Source organism: Ovis canadensis, chromosome 17, assembly GCF_042477335.2.
Source record: "Ovis canadensis isolate MfBH-ARS-UI-01 breed Bighorn chromosome 17, ARS-UI_OviCan_v2, whole genome shotgun sequence".
In the NCBI taxonomy this organism is placed as follows: Eukaryota; Metazoa; Chordata; class Mammalia; order Artiodactyla; family Bovidae; genus Ovis; species Ovis canadensis.
Genome location: NC_091261.1, coordinates 73,673,998 through 73,696,455, shown reverse-complemented (window position 1 = coordinate 73,696,455; position 22,458 = coordinate 73,673,998). Strand labels below are relative to the sequence as shown.

The window sequence follows — 22,458 nt, the reverse complement described above, 5'->3', positions numbered from 1 at the left end:
GTGACACCCCACTCCAGCACTCTGGCCTGGAAAATCCCATGGATGGAGGAGCCTGGTAGGCTGCAGTCCATGGGATCACGAAGAGTCGGACATGACTGAGCGACTTCACTTGCACTTTTCACTTTGATGCATTGGAGAAGGAAATGGCGACCCACTCCAGTGTTCTTGCCTGGAGAATCCCAGGGATGGGGGAGACTGGCGGGCTGCCATCTATGGGGTCGCACAGAGTCGAACATGACTGAAGCGACTTAGCAGCAGCAGCAGAGAGGTTAAGAGTCTGACAAAGGGCAGACTGGAATTCCAGCATTTGTACTGGGGACCCTAGAATTCCCATGCTTCTGCTCAACCTAGAGGGGGTCCCTGCTCTTTGTCAGCCTGCTTTGGATGACAACGTAGGGCGATGGGATTGGTGGATACCATCCAACTGGGGGAGTTGCCTCTTCCAGGGCCATCCTCAAGCCAATGTCAGTTTGCAGCTTATAAAAAGAAAGCTAAAAAAAAAAAAAAAAAAAGAAAGCTAACAGTTGAGACACGAAACCTGCCACAGGAAGGGTGACTGAAAGCCACACCCATTAAGGTGGCACCTGACCTTCCAGTCATCACTCAGTGTCTGAGGCGCGCCAGCCACTGTACACAGCCTCAATAAAGAGGAGCCCCAGGTCAGCCGGACACCCTTGGTTTCCTCTCCACTCTGGTCCTTTATTCCACAGGGTACTGGAAAGGAGTGTCCTTAAAGAAGGGGGCGTGTGCCAGCAGCTAGGTAGGTGCATAGCTGTATACCTAGCCGCCAGTGGTACTCTCAAGACAGATGGCAGTATCCCTGGAGCTGTTTGATACCCCAGCTTCTAGGCTGAACTCCTTTGTGGCTCAGTCCCAGCCTAACATCAAGGAGTGGAAAGAAGATGTGGTGAAGGCTGTGCGGTCCGTGGAGAAGTTCCTGAAGGAGCAGCACTTCCAGGGGGACCATGGGCTGGACCAGAAGGTGCTGAAGGTGATTCAGGTGGGACTGGTCCCCTCCATTTCCCAGCCAGGGCTGGGCAAAACCCAACCCATGGGTCCATGTCTCTGAGGATGCTAGGGACCTCTTGCCTCATTATCTCTAGTCTATGCTACTGACATCTCAAGACACAGCATCCCAACACACTGCTGCCTGGAGCAGGGCAAGTTGAGTAAGGAAGCTGATAATAGTAGCGTACATTTTGGATGCACTTGCCTAAGCCCTTCTCAGGTACTGTCTCTAACTTGTACACCCTCTGAGGTGTGCACTAGTCTTCCCAGTTTACAGATGAGCACAATGCAAACTCAGTGACTTAAGATCTACAATGGCTAAATGCTATGCAAGGTCTCTGGTTAAATCTTGGTGTGAATGGACCATCCGGAGAATATAATTTGGGAACAATTGGGAAAATTTCAATATGGCCAGAATGTTGGATTTTATATGTATATATATGGGAATATTTTTTTGAAGTGTAATAGTTTTGTGGTTGTGGGGGCAAATGTTCTCTTTGGTTGGACATAAATGCTGAAGTATTTATGGACAATGGTCCTCAGTTTCTGTAATTTATTTTATTATTATTATTTTTTAAGATTTTTGGATGCAGACCGTTTTTCAAGTCTTGAATTTGCTACAATATTGCTTCTGTTTTATGTTTTGGTTTTTCTGTCTCGAGGCTTAGTTCCAGGTCAGGGATTGAACCTGCATGCCCTGCCTTGGAAGGTGATGTCTTAACTACTGGACAGTCAGGTAAGTCCCTGTAATTTACTTTAAAGTGGCTTAGTTGAAGGAAACATGGCAAGAAGTTTAGACTTGTTGAATCTGATGGGGCGGAAGTATAAATGTTCTTTGTTTTCTCTTTCTATTTTTATGTTTACAATTTTTGATAATGGAACGTTTTTTGTTGTTGTTGTTGTTTTTAAATGAAAGATCAGGGAGGTGAGGACTTACTGAAGGTCACACAGCTGGTGGTGAAGCTGGGATTTCTTACTCCACTCTGGGCTGCGCCCACTGAGCCTTATTTCCCCAAAACCCTTTCAGCAGCTGCCTCTTGTCACCTCTGGTCCTAACTAGGATAATACTCCAAGAGGGTCAAAACTAGTAAGGTGTGATGAGAAAAAATGACTTTTGAGGTGTGATGAGGAAAAACAAAAAAACAATTTTCTTTTTCTGAGTTGCTGCCTAGGTGCCTTACAGTATGATGATCCTGCTAACACCAAAAGTCCAGAGTCTGGAACTTTAGATAAATTTTGGGCACCCTGCAAGTTTATGCTTTGCTTCTCCTGGTGCGGCCTTTTAAAATAACCAGTTATTAGGCTTCACCGGCGGTCCAGTGGTTAAGACTCTGAACTTCTACTGCAGGGGACACAGATTCGATTCCTGGTCAGAGAAATTCCACAAGCCACACGATGCAGCCAAAAGAAATAACGAAATTTTTTTTAAGTTTTTTTTAAATATAGAGTCAAGATGGATTTTTTAAATTAAAAAATAAAATAAAATAACCACTTGAAAGTTAAGCCTGCGAAACGTTAGTAACCTCTGCCCCAATCACCTTGTAAGAACTGGGTGCTTTCTACCCTGTTCTGCGTCCTGCTGAATTGTGACCTGGGGAGAAGGCCTGCTCTCTCCCCGGTTCACTGAGTCCCCTTGCTTCTGGGATCTTTAAGTAATAAGCCTTTTTTAAAATTAATTTTTAATGAATTTTTGTTGGAGTACAGTTGCTTTAGAATGTTAGTTTCCGCTGTACAGCAAAGGGACGCAGTTATACCTATACATTTATCCACTCTGTTTGACATTTCCTTCTCATTTCGGTCACCACAGAGCGTTGAGTAGAGTTCCCTGAGCTGTACAGTAGGTCCTCATTAGTTATCTGTTTGTATAAGTAATAAATCTTATGACTCCACTTCCTCTGTATGGGTGTACTGAAACTGTGTCTTTCCTCCAAATGGCCCCGTGAGTTTCATTACCCTACAGGGGAGCTTGCTGGGGCAGCTACCTGCCCGTATGGGTGGCTTGTGCCCCCTCATTCATCAAGTAAAAACCTACATATTTTAAAATTTATTTATTTATTTTATTTTTGGTTGCACTGAGGATTTTGTTATTGCACCAGGGCTTTCTCTAGTTGTGCTGCGTGGACCTCTCAACCACAGTGGCCTGTCCGGTTGCAAAGCACAGGCTTTAGGCACACGGGCTTCAGCAATTGTGGCGCAGGGGCTCAGCTGCCCTACTGCGTAGGGAATCTTCCCGGACTAGGGATCAAACCGGTGTCCCCTACATTGCAAGGCAGATTCTTAACCACTGGACTACTAGGGAAACCCTACATGTTCTTAATTCAATCCACCAGTTTCAGCTTCCCAACATGAAAGGTCCTGGAGGCAGACAGTCTCAGCCAATCCTTCCTGTAAACACTAAGGAAACTGAGGCACAGAGAGGGTGAGAAACTTTCCACGTTCACACAGAAAGCTGGTGGTCCAGGCAAGGCTAACACTGGGACTCCTGTCTCGAAGCTCAGTGCTCTAATTCTGCCTTTAGGAGCAGTCACTGCAGGGAAGGGTTTAGAAGCCGCAGGCCCATGTTGCTTTTTAACTCTCATCCCCAGCACCCAGAGCCTGAAGCCATGTGATTTAGAAGTGAGAAACCATACATTTTGACACTAGGCGTGGGCTTGACTCTTGGCTTCTTCCCTCACTAGGTAGGTGACCTTAGAGTCACAATCTTGTCTCTCAAACCCTCAGTCTTCTCATGTGTAATTGGGATGACATCACCGGCATCACAGTGAGGGTGGGAGGCAAGGGTTCCCTAGTGGTTCAGTGGTAAAGAATCTGCCTGCCAATATAGGAGACTCAGGTTCCATCTCTGGGTCAGGAAGATCCCCTGGAGGAGGGAATGGCAACCCACTCCAGTATTCTTTTTTATATATATATAATTTTATTTATTTATTTTTGGCCATGCTCTGGGTCTCCGTTGCTGCATGGGCTTTCCTCTGGTTGTGGATACCAGGGGCTACTCTCCATTGCAATACACGGTTTTCTCATCGTGGTGTCATCTCTTGTTGCAGAGCACGGACTCCAGGGCACACCAGCTTCAGTACTTGTGGCACGAGGGCTCGGTAGTTGCAGCTCCCGGGCTCTAGAGCGCAGGCTCAGTAGTTGCGGCATGTGGGATATGTGGGATCTTCCTGGACCAGGAATTGAACCTGCATCTCCTGCATTAGCAGATGGATGCTTTTACCACTGAGCCATCAGGGAAGGCCCCCACTCCAGTATTCTTGCCTGGAGAATCTCCATGGACAGAAGAACCTGCTGGGCTATAGTCTATGGGGTCACAAAGAGTCAGATTCAACTGAGCATGCACCCACACCATCATCATCATCTGTCCCTCATCAACCAAATAGAGCGGTGCAGGCTAAATGATTAGTCAATGTTCAAAAACAAAGGCATTGTTATCAACTTTTGCTCGAGCTTTCTTCTGGGCCTGGAGCACCAGTATGACTCCTCCCAGACCAAGCCCACCCCACCCCACTAACCCTGAGAATAATGCAGATGGCATGGGGCAAGTGAGTGGGACAGAAGGATGTCTCAAACATGAGTTTTGACGGCAGGAAGTGGTATTAACCCAGCCCTCAAATCCTGCCTGCAACCTTCTCCAATCTTGAAACTAATAAATAATAGAGACACCCAAAGAGCAATGGCCATTGAGAAATTAGCACTCTATTTGGGCTTTAAACCCTCTTCCCTCCCATGAAAATCTGGTGAGCTGTGCTGGCCCATATGAGTGAATGCTTATCCTTGTGTTGGAATAGGTTTGGACTAGAGCAAATCATATAGCCTGTTCTAGAATGTTCTCCCTTCTCTGCCTGTATTTTCCCACTGGGAAAGGTAAGAAGGGCACAGCCTTCAAGGAGTTGTGGCTTTCATCGGCACACAGAGTGCCATCCCCAGTGCTCTCACATGGGGCAGAAATGCTGACTCTGAATGCAGGTGGAAAAAGAAAAATGGAAAAGGAAGAGGAGGACTTCCCTGGAGGTCCAGTGGTTAAGACTCCCACGCTTCCAATGCAAGGGCTGTGGGTCTGATTCCTGGATTCCTGGATGAGGAACTAAAATCCTGCATGCCACATGGTGAGGCCAAAAAGGAAGAGGAAAATAAAGATGGCAGACTTCTCTTCCGCAGACGCAGGGCCTGGCACGTAGACATGGGTCACTGGCAATAAAGAGGCAGATGAACCACACCCTGCGTTCTGACCCTCTGTCTGACTGTGACCATGACTCCTGGCTATGAGTCCATGGCAAATCCGTTAACCCCCAATTGCCTCCTTTTTTTCATCTGTACAATGGGGATAATTACCCTAGTCCCTCCACCTCAACTGGGCGCTTCCCTGATGGCTCAGCAGGTAAAGACTCCACTTGTAATGCAGAAGACACAGGAGACTTGGGTTTGGTCCCTGGGTTGGGACGATGTCCTGGGGATGGAAAATGGCAACCCACTCCAGCATTCTTGCCTGAAAAGGCTCATGGACAGAGGAACCTGGCAGCCAACAGTCCACAGGGTCGCAAAGACTCGGACATGACTGAGAGACTGACACGCCGCCTCAATTAGTGAGACTGAGGATTAAAAGACTGTTTGTATAAAAGGCTTTCAGTGGTGCCGGACACAGTGAAGGCTCAGCTGGTGGCAGCTGGGTCATAGTCAATTTTCAATGATTCCACCCACCAGCAGAGGTAACCCACCTGAGGTCTGATACATCTGTGGCAATTCCGCCTCTCGATCCCGAGTGAGAAAGAGAGAAAGCCAAAGAGCTGGGGGCCTTTGTATACCAGAGGCAGCAGGACTGGAGAGCAAGTCCAGGATCTCAGAACATCAAAAAGACCCCTTCAAAATCATCCAGCTCAGTCTCCTTCAATTCAGATGGGGAAGCTGAAGCTCAAGCAGAAAAGGTGATCTAAGTCAACTCGAGAAAGAGAAGGAAGAGAGCTATATGGCTGACTTCCTGTGTAACCAGCACCGCGGCAAGCCCTTGACACAAATAGTCTTACCAAATCCTCCCAATAACCCAGTGACTCATGTGCTATCATTACTCTGAGATGACTGATGAGGAACAGGGGCGAGAGGGGAGGTCAAGATTAGGCTGCCCCATTCCCCAGCCCATGGCTCTTATCCACCAAGAAATCCTGTGCCCCCTTTTTATTGAGAAAATTTTTTTTTTGCTGAGGTATACGTGCTTTACAATGTTATGTTAGTTTCTGCTGTACAAAAAAGTGAGTCAGCCATATGTATACATATAGCCCCTCCATCCTGAACCTCCCTCCCATTCCTTTCATCCCACCCAGCTAGATCACCAAGGGCATGAGCGTGTGCTAAGTCACTTCTGTCGTGTCTGATTCTTTGTGACACTATGGACCATAGCCCGCCAGGCTCCCCTATCTATGGGATTCTCCAGGCAAGAATACTAGAGCGGTTTTCCATTCCCTTCTCCAGGGGATCTTCCCAACTCAGGGATGGAACCCATGTCTCCTGCACTGGGAGGCAGATTCTTTACCACTAGCGCCAACTGGGAAGCCCCTAGATCTCCACAGCCTTTTTTAATGACATAAAATTATGCCACTGCAGGAGATGGTAGGAGACACAGTTTCAATCCCTGGATCGGGAAGATCCCCTGGAGGAGGGCATGGCAACCCACTCCAGTATTCTTGCCTGGAGAATCTCATGGACAGGGAAGCCGGGTGGATTATACAGTCCACAGGGTCCCAAAGGGTCAGACACGACTGAAGTGACTTTGCATACACACACAGAGCACAAAATTATTCAGACCTGCCCCTCCCACCCCCTAGAATCCTCCAACTGCCCCCCTGTAGAGGACGATGGTTTCCTTGGAGTGGGGATCACTCTGCAGATAAGGCTGAGTCTCAGAAGAAAGACAGTGGAGTAAATAAGAAACACGGTTGTGGAGTCCGGCTGCCTCAGTCTGACACATCCACTGTGTGACCCTGGGTGAGCGGCTTGCCGTCTTGGCCTCTCCACTTTCCTCCCCTGTAAAGAGGTGATGTGGGTACTTCCCACCCAACGGTGAGGCAGGTAACGATGAACGGGATCATCTGTGGGAGAGCCGTAGGGATTCCCTGGTCCTGGCAGTGGCCTTGGGGTGATGGGACTCTGTGTTCCACAGGTGGGCTCCTTCGGGAATGGCACGGTGCTCAGGAACCACGCGGAGGTGGAGCTGGTGATGTTCCTGAGTGGTTTTAGCAGCTTCCAGGAGGAAGCCAGCAACCACAACCACCACAAGCATGTTCTGAGCATGCTCTGTGAAAAGCTCACGGATTGCCCGGATCTGCTTCACCTCCAGCCCCAGAACCTGAGGCTGGTCCACGGAGTCACCTCTGCTGTCCCCTTCACCATTCAGACCTGGGAGATGGAACAGCAAGTCACTGTCACCATCGTGCCGGCCTACAGGGTCCTGGGTAAGGGAAAGCCCACCTGACTCGCACACCTGCCCTCCCCAGGGGGAGGACCCACAGCTCCTTCACCTCTCCTTTGTGGCCACGTGCAGATGCCTGCATGTACCCATTCAACCCATATCCCGTGCTGGGTGCTGGGCATTTCAGCGGCTGAAATGCCTGGGACTGACTCAGCTCTGGCTATCCTTGTGGTTCAATGGGGCAAACAGATTTATCAAGGAATCACGCAAATAAATGTATGATTGGAGAGGAAGGGAGAGTCGAGCAAGGGAGAGTCAAGGAAGGGAAAGCATTAGAGCAACCCCCGGGGTGACTCTGGAACACTTACCCTGGGGGTGGTTGTTTCCCCACACTATATATAATAGTTTGCGTCAGCTAAACCCAAATTTCCAATCTATCCCTACCCCACCCATCCGTCTCTCCCTTTGGCAACACAGGTCTATTCTCTATATCTGTGAATCTGTTTCTGCAAAACTCACTTTTCATTCTCCAGAAGGACAGTCAAGAAGGCAAGCCTTTAGTATCTCAAGCTATGTGGTTCCAGGCTTCCCTGGAGAGATACTCAAATGAATTAGCAGTCTCTCCCCTGAGAGCTTCCCCACTGGCTCAGCGGTAAAGAATCCGCCTGCCAATAGAGGAGACATGAATTCGACCCCTGGGGTCAAGAGGATCCCCTGGAGGAGGAAATGGCAATCCACTCCAGTATTCTTGCCTGGGAAATTCCATGGACAGAGGAGCCTGGCGGACTATAGTCTATGGCATCACGAGGAGTCAGACATGACTTAATGACTAAACAACAAAACCCTTGAGGACTTTTTAGCAACCGGGGCTTTCTAAGCCCTCACTGTCTCCCCTTTGCCTCCTCAGGGCCTTCTGTTCCCAACTTTCAGCCCTCCCCAGAGGTCTATGCGAGACTGATTAAGGCCTGCCATACTCTTGGACACTTCTCCCCATCCTTCAGCGAGCTGCAGAGAAACTTCGTGAAATACAAGCCAACCAAGCTGAAGAGCCTCCTGCGGCTGGTAAAACACTGGTACCTGGAGGTGAGGAGGCTGCCTGATGGCGGCAAGAGCAGAAGATGGGGGAGGGAGGGGAAGAAAAGGCAGGAACCAGACTTGTCATCAGGGGGATACTGTGAGGAGGGGTAACGGTCGTAGGGGAGGGAGAGGAGTTAGTTAGTTACCCGTTTTATGACAAGCTACTTTTTAGATTTCACATAGGATGTCTTCATGGTACCAAGGGTATTTCCAAATAGCCAGATGAGCAGAGTCATCTCCGCTTATGAAAGGAAGACTCAGAAGCAAACAAAACATGAGAAAGAAAGAAAAGAAAAAAAGATTTATTTTAAAAAAATTGGTAAGAGTCAGAGTTTAGACTGGTTTAACCAAAAAAGAAAAAAATAGTAAAGATAAAAATCAAGATACTATGAAAGTTTATTTCAGTTAGTATGTTTATGATGGAAAAATAGCGTTTTCTTACATAGTTATCACCTCAACAAAGGTTGTGATGTATCTTCAGATATTAGCAACACCGAAGTCAAAAAGAAATTGGTTTTTTTGGCCCGTCAGTCACTTAAACAGGAAACGATCCAAAGTTTTGTGGATCTGAAGAGCTAGAACTCGAATGACCTGTTTGTTTTGTTTGTTTGACTAAGTTTTCAAAGTGTTTTCTTCCTGAATATAACATGCACATTGATTGGCAATGTCCACAGAAAAGCATGCCAGCTTTACTTCTATAGCCCTTTCTCTGTACAAGTCTCTGCCTCTAAGGGACTTCTCCAGCAATCCAGTGCTTAAGACTCCGAGTTTCCACTGCAGGGGTATTGGGTTCCATCCCTGGTCAGGGAACCATGGTCCCCACACAGACTAAAAACAAACAGCCTTTAAAAGACTCTGCCTCTAAGACAAGATGTTGGCTGTATATGGTTTTTTTTGAGAGTTTCTTGACTCAGTATTATCCATTTGATGTTTTCTTTTATTTGAGAATTTTTATTTAGCCAAGTGTTACAAGACGTGTTGATCAACACTCAAGGACACAAAGAGTTCATATTATACGTTAAACAGAACTAGAGTCCTGTAATGCTAAAAAGGTTGTCAGTTCATTTTTTTCTGGAGAATTTGTAACAACCCAGGAGTTGTCATTTACCATCATGATTCAAAAGTATTTTTTGATTCTTACCAGTTCATCCACTGGGGCCAAGGAATGTGTAAGTTAGATTCTCTGGGTTTTATTTGATTTCACCAAATCTTAACTGTAAGAATATCACTGATCTCAGAGATGTCCAAGTTTGTGTATGCTCATGCACAAAGTCATTTTTTTTAAAAATTTTGATATGTCAGTTGGAACGCTATATCATTTAAGTCTGCACTATGTATAGCCATATACTGAGGGTGAGTGAGTGAGTGAAGTTGCTCAGTCATGTCTGACTCTGTGACCCCATGACTGTTGCCTACGAGGCTCCTCCATCCATGGGATTTTCCAGGCAAGAATACTGCAGTGGGTTGCCGTTTCCTTCTCCAATACTGAGGGTAGGAAATAAAGAAAGAAAGCTTTTTTTCCCCACCTCATATAGCCATCAAAAATAAGAACATTAACCTGGGTAATTGATTCTATTTTTTTTCTTTTTGTTTTTTTAATTGAGAGTAACAGTAAAACCAACTCTAACTAGCTTAACCAATAAAGAGAATTATCAGCTCATGTGTGAAAACCTACAACAGTGGAGAGAGCTTCAGGCACTGTTTGGTGAAGGCTCCAGCTCTGTTTCTCTGTAATTCTCTTGTGTGTGTGTGTGTGTGTGTGCTAAGTTGCTTCAGTCATATCTGAGTCTTTGCGACCCCATGGACTGTAGCCCACTAGGCTCCTCTGTCCATGGGATTCTCCAAGCAAGAATACTGGAGTGGGCTGCCATTTCCTCCTTCAGGGGATCTTCCCGACTGAGGAATGGAACCGGCATCTCTTATGTCTCCTGCATTGGCAGGCAGGTTCTTTACCACTAGCGCCACCTAGAACAGCTGCTCTTAATATTCTATGTCAACTTGGTCCCCAATCTGGTTTCCCTCATGGTGGCAAAATGGCCGCATCTGTTTCTGCCCTCACGTTCACTTAGACTTCTCTTCTCTCAATCACAGAACAAAAGAACTAAATTTGACTCAAGTTGAGCCAGCTTAGATCACAAGGCATCTCTTGAACCAACCACTTGGCAAGGGGGGAAAGGTTTATCCTCGTGATCCTGTCCAGTCAGGGCCAACCCTGGAGATGAGGATTGGGCCAATCGCATCCAAACAGCATGGCCACTAAAACAATGGGGAAGAAAGACATGCCTGTTAGAGAAGCAACCCCAACGTTCACTACAGATTCTCAGCTATTACCGAGTCCTGGAGGAGCCTGGCGGGCTACAGTCCACAGGGTCGAAAAGAGTCAGACCCGACTTAGCAACTAAACAGCAACGATAACATAGTCCCCCAACACACACACAAACACATTTTTTTCTCTTTAGCTAAGATTTTTCTTTAAAAGAAATCTCCCGGAAGCCCAAATAGATTAAAATAAGAGTTATTTCAGTTGGGGTGCTGGTGACAGAGCCCAATCTGCTGACTCCCTTTTTTCTCTTTTCAGTATTTATCTGTTTGTACCAGCTCTTAGTTGCAGCATGTGGGATCTTCTGCCTTCACTGCGGCGGGATCTCTAGCTATGGCATGTGGGATCTAGGTTTCCTGACCAGGGATGGAACCTGGGAGCAGGGCATCTTAGCTATTGGACCACCAGGAAAGTCCCTACTCACTCCTTGGGCTACTTCTTCATCACTCCATTCCGGAAGTTATGTCAAGTACAGTTTGAAACCCACTGGACTCACCCAGTTGCTTAATTTTAAGATGGGGAGACCCAGGTAAGGCCAGAGAGGAAAAGTGACTTGGCCAAGAATACGCTGCAGGTAGGTAGCAAAGCTGGGACAAGAACTTGGATTTTTCCAGTTTCGGGTCCAATGTCATCCTTCAAAGGAATCTTGGGGTCACTCTCTCTCTCTTCCCATGTCTTTCAACAGTATGTGAAAGCCAAGTGCCCTAGGGCGGAGCTGCCCCCAATGTATGCCCTTGAGCTACTGACCATCTATGCCTGGGAAACGGGTACTGAGGAGAAAGAGCGTTTCAGGTTGGACAAAGGCCTGGCCACTGTGCTGCTGCTGCTCACGAATATCAGCACCTCTGCGTCTACCGGACCAAGTACTACACGTTGCAGAACCCGATCATTGAGGACTTTGTCAGAAACCAGCTCAGAGAAAAGACGTACTGGATGGTCGCGTGCCAGCCACATCTCAGAGAAAGAGAATTAAGGGAAAGGTGGTATCGGGTTTCCTGGGCGGGCTTTATTTTGTATATAAAATCACTATACATAACATATATATTTAAAGATCCATCTGTTTTACGGTTTGGCTGTGCTGTTTTGTTGCTGCACATGTGCTCCCCTGCTTGCGGCGAGCGGGGGGCTGCCCTCTAGCTGTGGTTCAAAGGCGTCTCCCTGCAGTGGCTTCTCTTAGTTACGGAGCACTGGCTCCAGGGTGCACAGGCTTCAGTAGCTGTGGCCACTATGAGCTTCGCTGCATGTAGAATTTTCCTGGACCAGGGATCGACCCTGTGTCCCCTGCATTGCAAGGCGGATTCTTAACCACCAGGGAAGCCCGGGTGGACTTTATTAAGTAGAAAAGTGGATATCTCACCCCAACACAGTTGACATCTCAAGCTGATTGCCTTTCATATCGCCAGGGCCTTAGGGACTATAAGCCTTTTCCTTATTCCTTGAGCTATCACTCCACTCTATGTTAATCCTCTTACCCTCAGAAGACCATTTCAGTGCTTTTTCCCAGCATGAGAAACTAAAAAAAAACATGGAGACCCAAGTTAAATCCCAGCTCTGCCGTTTTCTCATCTCTGTGAGCCTCCATTCCTCATCTGTAAAACAGGAGTTATTGTTGTTGTCCAGCTCTTTCGAGACCCCACGGACTATAGCTTGCCAGGCTCCTCTGTCCATTGGATTTCCAAAGCAAGAATACTGGAGTGTCTTGCCACTTCCTTCCCAGCGGATCTTCCCAATCCAGGGATTGAACCCATTTCCTCCACTGGCAGGCAGATTCTTTACCCATGAGCCACCACGGAAGCCCAAAACAGGAGTAATTGGCACCAGCCATGAAGGACTCTTAGGATAGTCAGAGAAAATATACGTAAAGGGCCACTGTATCTCTAGCCTATGATAGACGCCAGCCAAATGTCCAGTATTGTAATACATGTTGCTTGTACCCGTTTGCATCCCCTGGGCCTTTACCATTTCAGGGAAGGTTGGCTCAACCTCCAGGAAGGTCAGCACCTGTGTCCCTTTGCCTGTGGGTTTTCAGCTTCCCTTAGTGACTGGTGGAGATTGGTGTGTAAATATCTCAGCTCCCTCCCATCTCAGATGGAGGGACTCTTCCTGGGTCGGGTGTTCTACACTAGTTCTCAGAGTCCAACCCCCAGCTGCTCACAGAGATAATCACCTTGATGCATATCCTTTATTGGCAGCCTTCCCGTCCCTGTCTCACTTTCCCACTTGCTCTTTGGTGCTTCCTGGCACCTCCTTCCAAATAAATGACTTGCACTCAAATCCTCATCTTAGGTTTTGCTTCCAGGAGAGCCCAGCCTGAGACAACTCTTTATACTAGAAGCTTTGGGTCACTGTAAGCAATATCATAAGAATATTTATTGTTCCCTCATGTGAGTGTCAGGCCTTTATTTTTTTTTTTTTAAACAAGAAAGAGTAACCAGGTCTCCTTACGAAAAGACAATTTATTGTATGGATGCCCAGAATATTGACCTGGGAAAACCGTCGGGACCTGAGGCAAACTAGTATAGACTCCTCTTCTCTGTTATTCCCTCTCATGGCCCGTGTGCTTCCTCCCCTCTCACTGCCTCTGTTTCTCTCTCCATACCTGCCCTACTCCCCTCTTACTCCAAGGTGATGAGGAACATCCATCATTTCTGGTCCAAACTCCAGAAGGAACTAATTTGATTACTAGGCAGAGGCTCTGGAAAAGGCTTGCCTGGCAAATCCCATGGATGGAGGAGCCTGGTAGCTGCAGTCCATGGGGTCGCTTAGAGTCGGACATGACTGAGAGACTTCACTTTCACTTTTCACTTTCATGCATTGGAGAAGGAAATGGCAACCCACTCCAGTGTTCTTGCCTGGAGAATCCCAGGGACGGAGGAGCCTGGTGGGCTGCCATCTCTGGGGTCGCACAGAGTCGGACACGACTGAAGCGACTTAGCAGCAGCAGCAGCAGCAGCAGGCAGAGGCTCTACCTTCCAGCTCACCTGGTGGGTCACTTGGATCAGGTGAGTTGAATCCACAGGACAGAGTGGCACTGCTCCCTGACTCCGTCAGGCAGGACCATTTCAGGGAGCCAGGGATGCTGGGGGTTGAAAGCACGGAGCTTAAAGTGTCCAGTTCATGTCACTAGCCTGCTAACACATTCTGTCACTTAGATAAAGTCTCAGCTCCTGCCTAAGTCAAAAGCTCCTGGGTACAAGGTCCAGGTCTTGGGACTTCCCTCGTGATCCAGTAGTTAATGCTCCATGCTCTCAATGCAGGGTCCCGGGTTTGATCCCTGGTCAGGGAACTAGATCCCACAAGTCACAACTAAAAAGATCCCATGTACCGCAGCCAAGATTCTACGTGCCACAGTGAAAACTGGCACTCCACAACTAAGACCCAGCTCAGCCAAATAAAACAAAAATGGAAAACCACACAAGGGCCAGGGCTTCATCATGGGCTTGACATCCAAGACCTATGGTCACCCCATGCATCCTCAGTCAGCTATTAGACCCCTTCAAGCCAATAGTCTTTAAAATATCTATTCAACAGCTACCTAGAGGAGAGACACTTGGAGGAAGCTCAATCTCCCCTCTGCTGAGGCAGAGGAGATGGATCAGAATCCTATCTTCAGGTTGGGAGAACCTAGGGAGGTCTGTGCCTCAGTTTTCTCATCTGTAAAGTGGGGAGAAATTATCATCATCACCACCACCATCATTGTCCTACCTTAGAGAATTGTTGCAGGGATTAAAATAGATTACTTAGAGATTGACCCCGTGCCTCAGGAAACATCAGTAAATGGTACCAGCGATATTGTTTTCATCCAAAGCAATTCAGAAGCTCTAGGTTTGAACTCATTTATGTAGCCTGTTCAGCAAAGTGAAAGCTCTGAACTTAAGAGACCCACATGCTGGTGTGGTCTGCCTGAGGGACCAGTATTCTTGTTCCATCATGGCTTTGGGGGTCTCAACCTCTGTACACCTCAAAGATACCTTACAAATACCTAAAATACTCTCCCCAAGAGAAATTTACTTTAAGCATTTATTTATTTATTTTGCCACACTGGGACTTAGTTGTGGCATTTAGTCAGGATCTTCGATCATAGTTGCTACCTGCGGGATCTTTACCTGCAGCATGCAAGATCTAGTTCCCTGACTGAGGATCGAACCCAGGCCCCCTGCGCTGAGAGTGCAGTCTTAGCCACTGGACCACAAGCGAAGTCCTGAGGAATTCTTGGAAACAGAATCCTCTTCATTCTGTTGCTGCTGCTGCTTCTCAGTCACTCAGGCGAGTCTGACTCTTTGTGATCCCACAGACTGTAGCCCCCCAGGCTCCTCTGTCCAGATGATTTCCCAGGTAAGAATATTGGAGTGGGTTGCCATTTCCTCCTCCAGGGGATCTTCCTGACCCAGAGATCGAATCCAGGTCTCCTGAGTCTCCTGCATTGGCAGGCCGACTCCTTATCACTAAGCCACCTGGGAAGCCCTCGTCATTCTGTTACTTTCTGGCAATATTTGTGGACCCTCTTGGACTGACGACCCCAGGCTCTGAACACAGCAGATGCTCAGATAATTGCCAAGAAGATTTCTTTCTGGCTTTTAGGCTTCCAAACAAGAAAGAACCTGGGCTCCCTCTCTCTGTTGCAGGCCCATCATCTTGGATCCGGCTGACCCCACCTACAATGTGGCAACAGGCTACAGGTGGGCTATAGTGGCTCAGAGGGCCCGCCATTGCCTGAAACAGTCCTGTTGCTACGACAACAATGAGACATGCATCCCCAACTGGAAACTGAAGGTAATGTCTCCTCTCTGGCTGCCAGAGGCTAGAAGTTCAGAATGAGATGCTGGTGGCTTAGTGGAAAAGAATCCACCTGCCAGTGCAGGAGACAGGGGTTTGATCCCTGGGTCCACAAGATCCCCTGGAGAAGGAAATGGCAACCCACTCCAGTATTCTTGCCTGGGAAATCCCATGGACAGAGGAGCCTGGTGGGCTTCAATCCATGGGGTCACAGAGTTGAACATGACTTAGCAACCAAACAAAATGTTTGCAGCTGCTGCTGTTGCAAAGACAAGGACAGGTGAGAGGCACTTTTTTTTTTTAAACATCCGTCCACACAATAGAATTTTTTTAAAGATTTTTTTTTAATGTGGACTACTTTTCCAGTCTTTACTGAATTCGTTACAACTGTTGTTTCTGTTTTATGTTTTCAGTTTTTTCTATCACGAGGCATGTGGGATCTTAGTTCCCCAACCAGGGATTAAACCCACACTCCCTGTACTGGAAGGTGAAGTCTTAACCACTGGATCACCAGGGAAATCCCTGAAGGGCACGTTTGTCCTCAGACAGCGGAAAGTGGATTTAACCCCTCTCTGTCCTCTCCCTTCCAGTCTGCATGAGACATCAAGGTGACAGTGGAGCAGCGGGGTTGTGTGGATTTCATCATCCAGGTGAACCCTTATGAGTCCATACAGAAGCTTAAAGAGAAGATCCAGTGTAAGCTGGAGTCCTCGGCCCCACAGCGTCTGTCCTTCCAGGAGCCTGGTGGGGAGCGACAGGTCCTCGGGAACATCTCCTCCTTGGCAGATTACAGTATCTTCTCTGACGCTCATATCTCTCTGCTGCAGATTGTCTCTCCTGAGATGCAGGTCTTCCTGAAGAATCCCAGCGGTGGGAGCCACGCCTATGCCATTTACTCCAGCAGCTTAGTCCTCGACCTGAAGTGTCAGATTGAAGTGAGGGAGGGGCTACTCAGAAAGAAGCAACAGCTAGAGTTCCAAAGCCAAGTCCTGCAGGATGAGTGGAGTTTGAGATTCTGTGGTGTCTGAGACAACTCTACCCTCATCCTCTCCAAGAAGACAGCCGAATAGGTTCTATTTCCACCCAGTTAGTTTCCTCTGAAACATCTCCCTGTGCGTTTTTGCTGTTTAATCTAGGTCCCATCGATTTCACCTAACCTTGCAAGTAGACGCATGACGAGGGATATGAGACTAGATATGCAAACCAACAATAGCCAGAGCATATTTGACACTAGAATTCTGACCCATAAGCTCTGCAGCCACCAGCCTGGAAGCCAAACCATTGTATCAACTAACTGGAAACCATCAGGATTTAGCCAACAACTACGTGCTTCCCTATTTCCTCCCTTTCAATTTAGGACTGATGAAAGAAAGCCAAACAAGCTCCCTGACCAATCATATAGGATGCTCTGCTTCTAATTAGCCCACCTCCAGCTTCCCATGCAAACAACCTCAACTGGGGTATACCTGAAGGCTTCTCTTTATGCCACTATAAAGCTGTCTCACTGCCTTCCTTGCCTTGGTGTCTTTGCCATAGGCAAGGGATGGTGGCTAACCCCCTGGCTATAGCGAGTTGGGAATAAATAATCTTCGTTTGTTCTCTTTCGGGTGGTCTTCATTTATTTCCACAGGTGCTAAGGCTGTCCTGGGAGTTATAGCCTAAGCATATGAGCCTCTCAACTCTGGAAAGTAAGGACTGTGCAGGAAAGTGAGATAGAGATAAGGGAGATGGAGGATGATGTAGTTTTAAAAATCCCCTCAACTTATTTACAAAATAGACGTACAGTCATGGATGTAGAAAACATACTTACGGTTACCAGGGGCGAAGGGGGAAAGGGGAGGGATAAACTGGGAGATTGAGACTGACATATACACACTACATATAAAACAGATAACTAATAAGAACCCGCTGTATAGCATGAGGAGCTCGACTCAGCACTCTGTAATAGCCTATTGTTGTTGCTGTTGTTGTTGAGTCGCTAAGTCAAGTACAACTATTTGCAACCCCATGTACTGTAGCCCACCAGGCTTCTCTGTCCATGGGATTTCCCAGGCAAGAATACTGGAATGGGTTCCCGTTTCCTTCTCCTGGGGGTCTTCCTGACCCAGGGATCAAACCTGTGTCTCCTGCATTGGCAGGCGGGTTCTTTACTGCGGAGCCACCAAGGAAGTCTGTATCACCTGGAGATCCTGTTCAAATGCAGGTTCTGATTCAGGTCTAGGCTGAAACCAAGGCTGAATTTCTAACAGGCTCTGGAGTTTGCTGATGCTGCTTGTTCATGGATTATACTGAGAGTGGTAGCAAAGCCCTAGGATATTGAAAGGAATACGGATTTGAGTCCCACCTCTCAGAGACTCTGATTTGCCTAGTTTTCAGTGAGACTCAACAATCTGCATTTTAAAAAGTCCCCTACACAACAATGTGAAGCGTACAGTTAAATATGGTTAAAATAGTATGTTTTATATGATGTGGTCTTCCCTGGTGTCTCAGCAGTAAAGAATCAACCTGCAATGCAGGAGGCGCAAGTTTGATCCCTGAGTTGGAGAGATCCCCTGGAGAGGAAAATGGCAGCTCACTCCAGTATTCTTACCTGGGGACTTCCGTGGACAGAGGACCAGGCAGTTTACAGTCTGTGGGGTCGCAAGAGTCAGACACAACTTAGCAACTAAACAACAAAATACTATGTGACTTTTACCACAGACGTGCATGTGTGCTTGCTAAGTCGCTTCAGTCGTGTGACATTTTATGGACTGTAGCCTGCCAGGCTCTTCTGTCCATGGAATTCTCCAGTCAACAATACTGGAATGGGTTGCCAGGCCCTTCTCCAAGGGATCTTCCTGACCCAGGGATTGAACCTGTGACTCTTTCATCTCCTGCACTGGAAGCCAGGTTCTTTACCACTAGCACCACCTGGGAAGCCCCTTGCCCCCCACCCTACCCCGCCACAGACACAAAGGTTCCTAAGGTACTTCTGATGCCCAAACAGACTTCTGAATTTGTAGAATAAGTGGATAATAATAAAAGTGCATTGGACCAAAACGTGGGAACCGATCCTGACTGTCATTAACCCCTTGTGTGACCTTAGGCAATTCCTTCCTGTCTATAGGTCTTATTTTTCTCATCAAGGATAGATCTGTTGATCTCTTAGGCCCTTCCAGCTCTCACGTTTCAGGAAACCCTTCAGGACAATTTAGGACCAATGGTGGCCTGAGTCTAAGAACTACAATCCCCACAATGCCCTGCGTTTTTTTCAGCTCCCTTTTGGACCTAGGAGGACTACCGCTCCAGGAGGCGTTGCCCACAATCCTTTGCGGTGCTTCAAGGTGGCGGCACCCAGCGGCACCATGAGTGATCTGGAGAGCAGCAGCAGCAGCGATGAAGAGGAGCTGGAACGGTGCCGCGAGGCAGCGATGCCGGCTTGGGGCTTGGAGCAGCGCCCGAGGGGTCCAGAGAAGCCAGGAGTCGGTAGGGGGCTATATTCGGGGGGTCTGGCCGAAGAGCGTATGATCTTCCCCTGAGGCCTGAGAGGATGGACGGTGAAGAGGGTGTCACCGGCATTCGACTTCTTTCCCTGAGGAGGCTCCACGGCCTGGGTGGGGTTCAGAGTAGGATTCAGAGTCAAAATAAGGACAAGGGCAGCGGGGCGGGGTGTTCCATGACCCCAGTTCGGGAAACCAAGGCACCAAAATATCTCTTAACTCTGCCTCCTTGGGTCCGTCCTAACTGTTGCACCCCGGGCGCCCCGCCACTCCTCGGAGATTACTGCGAGAGCTGGATTCTTGCATCCAGGCTTTCCTCCGCTCCAGCACTTTCTCACTCCCTGGGGCTGCCAGCGAGCTGTGTCCCACACCTCCTTGACCGTGGCCTCTGCAACCCCATGGTTTGCAGCCCGCCAGCCTTCCCCATCCTTCACTATCTTCCCCATCCTTCACTGACTCCCTAGTGCCCTGGGAATAAATCCCAGACCCCGTAACATAAGGGCACCCAATGGTGGATAGACTGCGGAGGGCCTGTGAATCTGAATGGGGAGAATATTTCATCTCACTTTCACTAGTCTCCGAAATTTAGCCTCTTTCCATCATGCGTGTGAACAACCGCAGTAGTTTTGGCAATATCTGTTACTTTGTCTTAACAAAAGTCTCAAGACTTTCAAATCCCGTTAGTCTTTCAGATATATCAAAAATATTTTATTCACTGTTGTGAATATGTTGGAAACAAAGTCGTTTCCACTCATCCCTGCTTTAAAATTAAAGTAATTTTGGACTTCCTCGTGGTCCAGAGGTTAAGAACTCACCTGCCCACGCAGGGCACACTGGTTTCATCCCTGGTCCAGGGAGATTCCCCATGCCACAGGGCAACTAAGTCCTGAGCACTAAAACCACAGAGCTGGTAAGCTCTGGGGTCGGTGCTCTGGAACAAGAGAAGCCGGTTTCTGCAATGAGAAACCGGAGCGTGGAAACTAGAGAGTAGCCCCCAGTTGCTGTAACTAGATAAAGCCCTCAGGCAGCAACGGAAACCCAGCACAGCCAGAAATTAATTAATTAATTAATTTTAAAAAAATTACAGTAATTTTTAGGTCCATCAGTAGATCTAATACATTAATGAAGAAGCATATATATTAAAGTGTCCCAAATTTTGCTTTTTACTCTTAATGATAACTGAATTTCGCTATCACTGGTTTTCTTTGTAATCCTATGTGTTGTATTTTTTGCATCTAAAAAATTATTCTGAGAAGGATCCAGGCTGCCAGAGCAGGCCATAGCAAAGCAAGGTTAACTCCTGCTTTTGTTTAAAAGGACTCACAAGCCCTCGGGACTTCCCTGGTGATCCAGTGGCTAAGACTCCATGCTCCCAATGCAGGGGGCCTTTGTTGGATCTCTGGTCAGGGCACTAGACTGCATGTTGCAACTAAGAAGTTCATAGGTTGCAGCTAAGGATCCAGAGTGCTGAACCTAAGACCCGGCAGAGCTGAGTAAATAAATCATTTCTATAAAAGTTAAAATAATAAGTAAATAAAAGGACTTACAAACCCTTTGGTAATCAATTCCTGGCCTTTGGTAATCAATTCCCAGCTTGCTTTCCTGCCACACATTCCACAGGTAGGCTCCAGACCATACTATGTCCTCTCATCTGTGGTCACCATAACTGCCATTTTTAAATTTTCTGTGTGCAGAAATGCCTTTCCATCTCTATCACTCACTCAGTTCAGTTCAGGTCAGTCACTCAGTCGTGTCCAGCTCTTTACAACCCCATGGACTGCAGCACGCCAGGCTTCCCTGTCCATCACCAACTCCTGGAACCTACTCAAACTCATGTCCATCAAGTCGGTGATTCCATCCAACCGTCTCATCCTCTGTCATCCCGTTCTCCTCCTGCCTTCAATCTTTCCCAGCATCAGGGTCTTTTCCAATGAGTTGCTTCGTCCCATCAGGTGGCCAAAGTATTGGAGTTTCAGCTTCAGTGTCAGTCCTTCCAATGAATATTCAGAACTGATTTCCTTTAGGATGAACTGGTTGGAATTCCATGCAGTCCAAGGGACTTTCAAGAGTCTTCTCCAACACCACACTTCAAAAGCATCAGTTCTTCAGCGCTCAGCTTTCTTTATAGTCCAACTCTCACATCCATACATGACTACTGGAAAAACCATAGCTTTGACTAGACGGACTTTTGTTGGCAAAGTAATGTCTCTGCTTTTTAATATGCTGTCTAAGTTGGTCATAGCTTTTCTTCGAAGGAGCAAGCGTCTTTTAATTTCATGGCTGCAGTCACCATCTGCAGTGATTTTGGAGCCCCCCAAAATAAAGTCCTGCCACTACTCACTAGCAGGAAGAATTTGGGCAGGGTACTTAAAGTCTCACTGTATTTAAATTTCCTCATCTGTAATGTGGAATAGTACCCACCCTTGTAAGGAGCAGAGATGATGTATCTGCAGTGCTTGGCACACATTAAAGGCCCAGTAGAGAGCAGCAGTTATGTGGTTGGTCTCTCGTCATGGACTCATTTCCCCTTCCTGTCTGGCTCCAATTTATCCTTTAATACAGCTGAGACACCATCTCTTCAGGAGGACTGGGTTACATGCCCTCTCTCCACGATCATCATACTTCATGTGATTCCCTTCATATGTAATGCTTTCCTTTCTTCTACATTGCTTCTTTGCTTATCCTGCCTTTTTTCCTTTCACCCCTCCAACCCCAGTACCTAGAGTCAACTGTGGCTCATACTTGCTCCACAAATTTATTGAGTGAGAGGTTGCATGATGTGAACTTCACAAGGTCTAGTGTTTGTTCACCATGGTATCCCCAGGGCCTATACCTTGCTCAGCAAAATAATTCTTAAATGAATGAACTTGCCGGAAAGGTGCCTCTAAGGAGTGAGGAGGCTGAGACCCCAGCAAGACTCCCCGTCCAGTGATCAGCATAACTGAGCCCCCTTTGTTTCTCTCTTCCAGAGCACTTAGCACCCAGCTAAGCACACAGTGGGCACTCAATAAATGCTGGAATCAAAGTACACTTAGACGTGCTTATTCAGCATGGTGATAAAGAGGGGGCTCTGGAGCCAGACAGCCTGGATCCTCATCCCAGTTCTTGTCACTTGTTAGCTGTTTGGCTAAGCTGTTTAATAGGGCTTCCCCAGTGGCTCAGCAGTAAGGAATCTACCTGCCAATGCGGGAGGCATGGGTTTGATCCCTGGGTCAGGAAGATCCCCTGGAGAAGGAAATGGCAACATTCTTGCTTGGGAAAGCCCATGGACAGAGGAGCCTGGCAGGCTACAGTCCATGGGGTCGCAGTCAGTCATGACTTAGCAGCTGAACAACAACAAGCTATTTTACATCTCCTTGCCTCAGTTTCCTCTATAAATGGGGGATGGTGACTGCTCC

At 47.5% G+C, this 22,458-nt stretch overlaps 2 protein-coding genes across 2 annotated transcripts in view; both read left to right on the top strand.

Annotated features, from left to right (window-relative positions):
• The first annotated feature begins 642 nt into the window (after positions 1-642).
• OASL (2'-5'-oligoadenylate synthetase like) lies at positions 643-17,183 on the top strand. Its single transcript, XM_069558209.1, is given in 7 exon segments — positions 643-1,000; positions 7,160-7,451; positions 8,316-8,491; positions 11,491-11,632; positions 11,635-11,785; positions 15,431-15,578; positions 16,172-17,183. Coding segments are annotated over 7 exon segments (1,110 nt in total). The 5' UTR covers positions 643-808; the 3' UTR covers positions 16,181-17,183.
• A 1,690-nt stretch (positions 17,184-18,873) lies between these two features.
• The window catches only part of C17H12orf43 (chromosome 17 C12orf43 homolog), a 10,160-nt gene continuing 6,575 nt past the window's right edge, over positions 18,874-22,458 (top strand). The window contains exon 1 of the mRNA XM_069558210.1: positions 18,874-19,046. Coding sequence (XP_069414311.1) covers positions 18,926-19,046 — 121 coding nt within the window. The 5' untranslated portion in view covers positions 18,874-18,925. The remainder of the gene's footprint in view (positions 19,047-22,458) is intronic.